Below are 10,337 nucleotides of genomic sequence, written 5' to 3'. Positions count from 1 at the left end.
GACGACTCCTCTCCGTGCTTGCTCTTGCCTCCTGTCGGCCCCGGGGTTCCATCTGCGCATGCGCCAGCGCGGCGGGGGGCCGAGTGCCCTACCGCCCCTGCGACAGCGAGGGGCAGGAGCGGGCCGATGCGCGTGCGCGCGGCCGTTGGCGGGGAGGGGCGGGGCTTTGCCGCCTTCCACCGAGCCCTGCTTAGCGGCCGCGCGGTGCCGCGAGGGGAGCCACCGAGAGTCGAGTGCCTGCCCTGGAAATAACTAAAAACCCCCCTCTAGTTTTTTTGGTGAAGCTTTAGCATTGCTGAAGAAAAGCAGTTGTAATATGTATACTGAGCAACCAGCTACTATACACCCACTAGGAATGTTATTCAAAGCTCAACCTCCTCTCTTGGTCCTTTTAACAGTATACATTACCTGAGGTGTGTCCCACGGCGCCCTATTGCTCTTCTGCATTATTGCAGTTAAAGTTTTGTTCTTGTTCGAAATAACAGTCCAAAAAGCAATGAGAAATAACTGCTTTACTCAACATGCCAGCCAGGGCAGAGTGATTTGACTTACATGGTAAATGTCATGGCTAATGATGATAGTACTAATGAAGATGATACCCTGGCAACGTGATCTACCTTCAAAGTTGGCCCTACTTGTATCAAAGGCTTGAACCTCCAACTGTCCCTTCCAACACAAATTATCCCACAATTCAGTGCGAGTTCAAGTACTACAGAAGTATATTTCACCTTTAAGCTACATAAGCTACATCTGCTTTCATAAATTTGTCAAAAATCTTTTTTTCCCCCTTCAGTCAGCATACAAGTGTCCTATTTATTAAAGCATAAACACAAGCAGACACGGTGTCTTTCACAGGCCCAGAATTCTACATTTTGCACATACAAAATAGAGGCACCATTTTGAAAACTCAGATGGTCTCTCTTTCCCATTTATTTTTAATGTTCAAAACAGAAGAGACTTTCAAATAACTTTTATGATTTATAGGGCACTAACAAAAAAAATACTCACTTTCCACGTTGAACTTAAATCTGCAAAAATTAAGATATGAGTATAGGTTTTTTAGTTTTCTTGATGAACTCTTGATTGAGTAGAAAAACTGTTACCACTAACTGAAAACATACTGGTGAAAAGGATACATCGTTAGTATACATTATCAAGAGATGTCTAACTTAATCCTACAATTTTTTTTTTTAAATGGAGGAATGCTAAAAATGCATTTCAGTAAATTGTAATTCTGTCTTTTAGACAGCAAAAGCATGATCCACTTTTTTAAAAAATAAATCACAAAGCCAACTACTCCACAGTTACAGTTGAGCAAATTTTAAGATAGCCATTTCAGAAAAAATACCTAGTACTGGTCTGTTAGCTAACTATATTCTAGGCAATACATAGACTGCCTTTCCCCTAAACTTCAGTCATTTTTTCATCTACATATTCATTCTATATGTAAAATTCCCAGGTGTTAATCTTCTTTCAGTGAAGTAAATACAAAAAACAACACAAATAGTTTGAGGAAACATAGAATTAAAGTCAAAACAATAAATGATCATACAGAAATTTTTAATGTTTATGATTAAATCATCACAGTAATGAGAATTTTTACTGTAATGATATGCAGCTCTACCACACTATCATAAATAAAAACATTAAGATCAATATTAAATACAGCTCTAGGCAACATCACAGATTAACAAATTATGCATTCTTCATGAACCAGTAACTGAACAGTTTAAAAAAAAATGCTGACACTTCTCCCCCCTCCCATCCACCACATTTTTTCAAATTAGTAACTTGAGTAAGGCGCTGGAAGTTTTATATTAGAAAAGAAAACTTTCGTTGAACAGCACAGGCACCCATACATTAGTAATAGAATTTCTAATATATGTTTACCAGAAGATGTTTTAAATGTCAAAAGGAAAAGCTTAGCAGCTAAGAACAGTAAACAGAGATGCACAATACATATGCAGCACTTGGGTTCTATACTGAAATTATAAAACACAGCACTGGTGTGAATTGTATTTCAATTCAGACAGAGCACAGTCTGTAGAATTAGGTGCAAATTCATACAATACACACACACAACAGTGTTTTATCATGAGGAGAACAGCAGAAATGCCAGAGGTATCAAACTGATTTAAAGCAATTTGTATACATGTAGTGCATTGATATTCTTCCACTATAGAAACAAGTTTCAGACAATGGAAATCAGCATTGCAGACAACTTCCAGAGCTGCCTTGTGCAAGTGGGCCAAATGCTGCCCTTTGTAAAGTTTCCTCAAACTTACAGTGTAACAGAACAAATTTTGAACCACTAGCCTTGACTTCACTTGCAGTGAAGCACTAGCTTTTGCAAAACATTTTAACATTGCTTGATTCCCTGCTTCAGTTCCAAAGCAGTTTTTAAAATGGGGGCTGACCACACCAGGCCCACTGGGCACCATGGGGAAGTATTATGCTTTCTACTGTTTCAAGTTGCTGCAAGAGATGAAAAAGAATAGATGGCAGTTTTATACTTCAAGAATAGGTAAAAAATAGCAGGGCACAGGCATTATTTTGGAGCCTGCCAGTAGTCCCGGTAATTTGTGCATGTTAATCATACTTGAAGATAAAACCATGCTGAGTACTTTGCTGAATAAAGACCTTAGAAATAGCTGTGATGAATGCCTTAGAGATACCTGTAATTGTGTATGTTTACCATTTATATTTTTGCAGTCTTGTGGGCATAATTATTAATAGAAGGAAATTTTATCTAAACCCAAATTATCAAACGTGATTTCATCAGCTGTATTTCTTAATTTTTTCCTCCCTATTTTAGGTTTAGCTTATGACATACTACCTTTTTCTCTGTATGTCAGGTTGTTGGTGGTGGTTTTTTGGTTTTTTTTTTTTTCCCCCCTTCAGTGAATATGAAACAAATTAATCTGGTGAGTGAAAGAAAATAGTAGAGATGTTAAGGATCTGTCAGTTAACCTGCTGAAGGGTGTTGGTGTTGCTGGATTTTAAAGTCCAGGCAAGGTTTCAAGGACTGGATTCCATTCTGCCTTCTACCCATCTTCTGTGGCTACATACCTTTTACACCTCTATATACTTGGGGGGGTGTGGAAAAAAAGTGACAACCAAGCTAATAATTACAGTTACTTTTTTCCTATTATTTTTAAAACCCTGCAGTTTTTTTTAATAATATTTTTAGTATTACTGTTCCAGTTATCTGCTAATAAAGAAAAAGAAAAAAGAGTAAATCTCAAGGTAACGGCAGTGAAAGTTAGGTTTGAAAATTATCTTATATGCATGTTGGATCATAAAGAAATCATTTCTTTAAACCCTTCATTTAGTTGTAAACATTTGCCCAATCCTCCATTACTTGCAGAGGATTATGAATTATACTATAAAATCACATTAAAAAGGTAATTAGTTATGTGAGATATTAACTGATCTGTATTTAATAATTTTTTTAAATCCATAAAAATATAAATAAAGAATGGTAAAACTTCAAGAAAAATAATATACATTTAGTGCAAGTTACAAGTTACATTTCTTCCTACTGTGTCAGCAGTGGAACATCTTTTGTGGAGGAAAAAATAAAAATGATAGATCTCATATTTTATGAGGGAGAAGGAAGGAGGGGGAATATCTCCAGTGTTGTAGCATGCAATTTTTACCAGATACACGTATACAGAATTGTTCCAGCTCTTAACTATTAGTGGTGCAGTATTTCTGCTTATACTGCACAACATTGGTATATATCATAGTGTTTTCAATAATACAAAAATTGCATAAGACCAGGTCACATTATTGATATTTTCTGCAGCAAAAACAGTATTTTTCTCTGAAACTTTAGTTTCACCTGTTTTTTATTTTTTTTCCTATCACAGCACATGGGCTGAAAGATGCCTCACATGGTTCTTGCAACGTATTACCTGTTCAATCTGTTTTTGTCGCAGTGGATCTGTACTGCCCCAAGCATTTCATGACGTACAGACTACATGTTTAATGGCACAAGGAAAACCTCCCTTCTTGTGATCAAATCTCAGCAACTCACAGTACATCTCAATATGAGAAACTACTGTTTCAAAAGGGCACACCAATTTTAAAGATGCTTTGTTACGGCTCAGGAGAGAGAGAAATAAAGCTCTTCTGGAATGTAGAAAGGTGACGTGTAATAGTTATACATTTCATGAGTTAACACAACAGTTTTCAATGGTAAAAAGGGCAAGACCTTTCAGTCTCCATAGGATGGCTCAATTCAGAATGATCCCTCCAGAAGCAGGGACTAGTAACACATCTCTTCAATGCTGAAGTACCAGGCTGGGGCTGGAGAATTGCACCTCCTCGCAGGGCTCCTCGCTGCACTATCATGGCAGACCTGACGTCTCGGGAACGCATCCAGTGCAGGACAGCAGCTCTCCCTTCCCACGCTCCCATCAGCCTTCCTCCTCGCCACATATTCCCCCAGACCGACTCCTGATTTCCAGCAGCACTGTTATGCAAAAACCCAGCTCTCATTTCTGATTTTAGAAGTATCCCCCAGACTAGAGTGTTGTGCTATTCAACAAATGAACCTCCTCTTCAGTTTCCTCTCTCTCCTCAGCTATGGGTTTCAGTTGAACATTATTGAGGCGGGGTCTTGGTTTGCCGTCTGGGCCATATGACGGAGGATATCTTTTTTTGTTATAATGCCAAGGAGGCGCCTGGAAAGGATAAGCAGAACACCAGTATTAATCCATACAGGAAAATAATAAAACAGAACAAATCTGTAGCCAAGTCCTTTTTGTTGACAGGAATACAGCAAAAGTAAACAGCCTGATTTTCTTATTTAAACAAAAACATTTTATTAATCAAAATATCGAGTAACCACCAGTTTGTTGAAAGACAGCAATCCTGAGACATCAGATAGGATCGTCTCTGACAGCTGTAGTCCATTTTTAATGAAATACAAGTAATGCGAGTAGAATCCATGACCGTTTTTAACTTTTTGTTTCTAAAAAAAATGAAATTTTGATCAGCGTATGCCAACAAAAAAGTAACGAAGAGGGACAAAGAAAAAAAGAGGTATGAAAAAGAAGTGATATTGATCCCATTTCATAAGGGAAGCCTGTTCCAACCTAGCCATCCGAAGTGGCAAATCACTTGATGGCCCAAAATCTTAATATCAAATCAAATCCCCTTCCCACCTTTTTTAATTTAAAGAATCTTTCCAGTCTCACACCACTGGATCAGACTGAGTATCTTCATAAGAGCACATTGTATTGACCATGAAACGTATCCAAAATAATCTATAGTTAACTAGTTTTTGGAGTTCACAGCTTTAGAAAATAAATGATAACAAAGAAAGTTTTCTTTTTATAATTTATATACTGTGCTCTTATGACGGGGACTTAATTGCTGTTAAAATTATAACTCTGTGTAATATCAAAAAGGATGAATCTGTCCAAAAGGATAATATCACAGGAGAAGCAAAGAGCAGAATGAATGAGCTGCTGCCCTTGTTATTCTGGTTAGTACATTTTGTTTTGTCTTATTAAAGGAGGCATGAAATACTTGTGAAATATTAGCATAAAATGAGAACATAATTAGCGTGTTTTGCACATAAGCAGCTAAACTTGGTGGGTAGGTTAATAGAGATGTGGCTATTGCAGAGCAACCAATGTCCAAATTAAGACAAAGTCTATCTTATAACTAAGGTTAGATCACAACATCTTGGTTAAAGCAACATCTAGATTCTGAAGTCAACAGTAAAAAATACTATCATGCCATATAGTGGCTTAGGAAATCACCACACATTTTATGAAGGGGTACATTAATTGCTGTAGCTGACAGCAGCATTGCAGGACATTACAGTGCAGAACTAAAAAATATGACTACTTTTAAAAAATGATGTAGATAATGGGGATAACAGGGATGATCTAATATTGCAATACATTAAAAACATGTTTGGATTAGCTTGTCAAAAGATGTGATACTTTTCTTTTAGCAGCTATTTAAAGCTGTCAAGATCAGAAAAAGAAGAAACTGTTTTATATGAAAATTTTAATTTGTATGAAGGGAAAAATATTCCTAGCTGTGTGCTTTCCCATCTGGCATAATACAAAACAACCAGATGGACCTATGTGGTCTCAAGAGCAAAATATCAGAAAGTTTTTGATCTCTATCATTTACTTTCTATTAATGTTGTGACTAACAGTATGTCTGTATTAACAGCTTAAATTCTACAAATAGATTTTGCACATATTGTTTTGTATTCTGGTTTCTTTAATACAGATTTTTAGTACAAGATGATTTCATTGTTCAGCCGATGTCATAAGAGCACTGAACAGTTCACAAGTTTCATGCTTCCTGACTTCTAATGTGTCTAATTATGAGATCTGATATATCTAATCACCAAGGGTTCGACGTGCTGCTTTAGTTGCTCGAGATGCTCTAATATGTTCTTCTTTGTGATGATCCCCAAGACAATCCTGAAACACATCATGTTATGCTAATAACTGTGTGTGAAATCAAATAAAAAAAGTTCCAATAATAATGAGAAAGGCTTAGCGTAGAGCAAAACTAAAAAAAAAAAAAAACTAAAAAAAAGGGGTTGCCAGAAAGCTAATAATGAGATCGTTAAATGAAAAATGATTTGAAAATCAGTACCCTTCCCCGACATTGACTGTTTTTTTAACCCCAGAGGAGTATGTTTCTCATACGAAGTACATGTCAGGGGAAGCATACTTCACCCCTTCTCCCCAAATTCATGTCTCTTCAGCTTTTAAAAACACTGAAACTGAGAAGTACTTTATTTCTCCTCTCATACAGATTGTTGTCCACAATGTAATCTTCCTTAGTAGATGACCAAAGTAGTAACTGCACAAAACCACAGCAATTGAGGTTTGAAGCTGCACTACAGAGCAAGGTTATCTGGTGTCCCTAGGAACAGACATATTCAGACAAATTTCTCATTCACGATGGTACAAATCAAGAGCAACTCCTTGGAATTGATATTCTGGTATAAATTATAAAGAGTCAGGCTCTTTCTTTAGGTATCCCTACATTTGTCATCAGCATCTATTTTTGCAAACTTCCAGTTCGTAATTAGATGTCAATACTCATGCATAAATAAGTCGATGTATATGTATATACATCAGTATGTTTGCATGATGAATACATACATTCAATTTACAGGAAATTTGCCAAAATTTAGATTAGTCCTTGATATCCACATGGCCATGTGCCACCGTAAGTATTTACTATCGAACTTTGTTGTAATGGACGGTGAATGCACGAAGAACAAGTTAATAAGTTGAAGCAGGACAACAAATATGAAAGTTAGAAAGCAGCAAACTAAAGCCATCCATATTTGCTGCTACTTTATCATAAAATAATAAAAAATTATAGTAGAGTTTGACATAATTTTGAATAGTTAAGGTTTCTTTGCAGTCATAATGACATCATCAGTGTCAATGTTGAGCACTCAACCACAACAGAAATCAAGAAAAAAAAAAATCAGAATAAATATTCCTCACTGACGTTTTATCACTTCAAACTTCACTCCTAAGACTGGGAATAATTGAATTCCTGCACTGACTTCTAAATGCCAGATCATGATGCCTTTTCCCCAGCAGAGAAATGTTTTTAAGGAAGCATTTATGCTTCTGAAAACCTCCAATTGCCATTCAATATATGGATGTGTTCAAGAAAAAAAATGAGCAAATTTAAAACATTTGATTTTAAAATACATCTGAATAAACAAACTTGCAAATCAGTGCAATATTTAAATATTTACCACTTATAGCTGCCCACAGCAAAACAAAACAGGTCCCACCCATATTTCAGGATTTTAGTTTTTGTCCCATGGACATTTATCCTAAATAATATGGATCAGCAGAGAATAATTAACCTCTCAGGTGCCTTAAAACATATGCTAAAGGGAAAGCAAGATATCACGTTAGAATCTGCAGTGTTTACATGTCGAGTATTTCACACAAGAGATATAGAAAAACAGAATGTTAAACAAAAGAACAGCTCCTTAGAAAAAGTTATTGTAAAAAAGGAGTAGTTTACATCGGATGAGAGGCAATTTATAATGACCATTGCTCTATTTCAATGTCTGATTTATTTAGCAGGTAATGACACAACAATTCCCTATATTCTGATTTACAATCATTCTAAATCTTAAAATTACATTCTTACAATATTTTGAAGTGCAGACAAAATTATTCTAGACTGAAGTTTCAGAACTAGTGGCAGTTATGTGGCTTCCGATACTCCAAAACGCCAGTGTCAATAGCAATCACTAAACTCCAACGTGGAGGTACTGAATGAATCATTTTCTACCTTATGAACCCAGATATTTGCAGAAGATGTTCAACAGCTGATGTGTTTCACATTGGCAGAGCATATTTAAGAACTAGGAAATACCGGCCTCATACTTTGTGCTCCGCCAGATTAAATTCCTGCGGGAGAAGTTCTCTCTCTCCCATGTGTGAGTTGCACACACAGAACTGGTGCTAAAAGAGGGCTAACTTTTAAAAGAACATCTTAAAATGACTGAGATCGCTGCCTGCTTACTTAAGAGTACAAGGGAGGAGGAACAATTTAAGAGATGTGCCACAGCACAACATCCTAACCTACAGTTAAGGTCCTCAGCTGCAGCACCAAAATCATAGGTTCAAATCCCATGAAAGCTCTTGATCCTGGAAATGAAAATTACCGTATCTAACAAAATGAGCTGCATTCCTGCTGTTTTACTCACCCGTTATGTGTTACAAGGCACTGCCTCAGACCCAGCTTCCGGAAAATATCCACCACTATTTCCATCGGTGTGTGGTCTGTCACGGTGAAGGGGCTCATATCAAGTATGCTTCTAAGCTTCAAAGGCCGAGGGCTCTCTGCTGGAAGTGATGGGGTATGCTGGGCAAAACAGACCCTGGAACTGCCAACAATGCCTTCCTGCTTTTTTCTAGCACTTTCTTTAAGAAAGAGAGGGGAAAAAACAATAGAGAAAGAATTTACAATGACTTAGTACAAACTGAAAGTTCTGTCAGCACTATCAGACTCTGGTGTTATTCTGTAGATGTCGATATCCTGCCAGCTGCTATTCTGATGATGTGTTTCCATAGCCACTACTTTGACCTAAGAAACGTTCAGTGCAGAGATCACAAAAAGCTATCTACCGTACAGCTTTAGCCATTCTTCAGCTACTACCACTTTCACTCCAATAACTAACCTTTATTTATTATAAAGAGGTGGAAAGACTTAAAAATTAACATACAGGAAGCACACAGACAGCTGCTGAAGAAATTGTCAAGGAAAACACCAATCTGAAGTGACAGCTCCCTTATAACGATACCAATGAGTGCAGTATGATTGTTCATTTACAAACCAAAAAAATCTTCATTCCTGATCGCTCTGAAAGTGTTCTCGTTCATATGAATTTAGTTAACTTTGTTTGAATGGACCCCCTTTCCTTTTCATGTCATCATCAGAGTCCCTGTACCCCGAACTATTTATTTCTCAAAACAGCTCTCTCAGGCCAGTCAAAATCCAAGACTAGAAGCTTGTACTGTGCACTTCCAGTGGCTGAAACGAGTTTTACCTGTGAAAGTGTTTTACTAGAAGAATGTTCTACTATTGCCCCATCTATTAGTAAATAAATGAAAACTTAAAAAAGCGTGACTTCTATAACAATTTTCAAGTTCTGGAAATTCATATACATCCTATAGTGCATAGCATAAGACCACAGGCAAACCTTTTACTGAAATAACCAGCATTTTGTTGACAAAAAAATTTTTTCTTTAATCTTTCATATAGGAGACATTTGTGTCTCTTTCTCACATGTCTTTGTTAAAGGGATACTTGTCAATATATAATCTAATGAGTTATACAAAAATCAAGTAGTTTAATATACAACTTCTGTCATTCATTTCATGCACCAAATGTTATAGTTTTGTAACTTTTTCTTACATAATGTTTTTTTCTTCTGCTTATGGTACAGTTTCCTCAAATCCCACAGAAAAAAAACTGCTAGCACACAAAGCACTGGCACAAGTATCATATTAATATTTACCCTGAGAAAGAGGGCCAAAACAGGGTTTATATACTGATGTGCACTAGGCTGAACTTCCCATTAAACAGACAAGTTGGGGGGGAAAAAAATTAACGATTCACTCACTATCTCTTGACAGAGAGGAGTGGACAGAGTGCACGACAGAGTGGAGCATAATATCAATTTAAATTGAAAAATCATTTGGACAATAATTCCAACAGAATCCTGCTGGTCTAAAATAAAAGTTATTCAATTTTGAAGAAAAACATTAATGGAATTTCACTTGAGAAAATATTAGTACAAGCCATAAACA

The 10,337-nt window shown here is 36.6% G+C and overlaps 1 protein-coding gene across 4 annotated transcripts in view; it reads right to left on the bottom strand.

The window, feature by feature from the left end:
- Nucleotides 1-1,543: 1,543 nt before the first annotated feature.
- Nucleotides 1,544-10,337, bottom strand: part of CLCN3 (chloride voltage-gated channel 3) — a 65,817-nt gene continuing 57,023 nt past the window's right edge. For 2 of the 4 annotated variants that reach the window (XM_026122891.2, XM_026122892.2), the window contains 3 exons: nucleotides 8,732-8,948; nucleotides 6,380-6,455; nucleotides 1,544-4,688 (listed from right to left, as the gene is read on the bottom strand). In XM_026122891.2, coding sequence (XP_025978676.1) covers nucleotides 4,530-4,688; nucleotides 6,380-6,455; nucleotides 8,732-8,948 — 452 coding nt within the window. In that variant the 3' untranslated portion in view covers nucleotides 1,544-4,529. The remainder of the gene's footprint in view (nucleotides 4,689-6,379; nucleotides 6,456-8,731; nucleotides 8,949-10,337) is intronic. The other 2 variants (XM_026122893.2, XM_026122894.2) reach the window with 1 other exon arrangement.

The sequence above is a fragment of the Dromaius novaehollandiae genome, chromosome 4 (assembly GCF_036370855.1).
Source record: "Dromaius novaehollandiae isolate bDroNov1 chromosome 4, bDroNov1.hap1, whole genome shotgun sequence".
Classification (NCBI taxonomy): domain Eukaryota; kingdom Metazoa; phylum Chordata; class Aves; order Casuariiformes; family Dromaiidae; genus Dromaius; species Dromaius novaehollandiae.
This window is presented reverse-complemented; position numbering and strand designations above follow the sequence as displayed.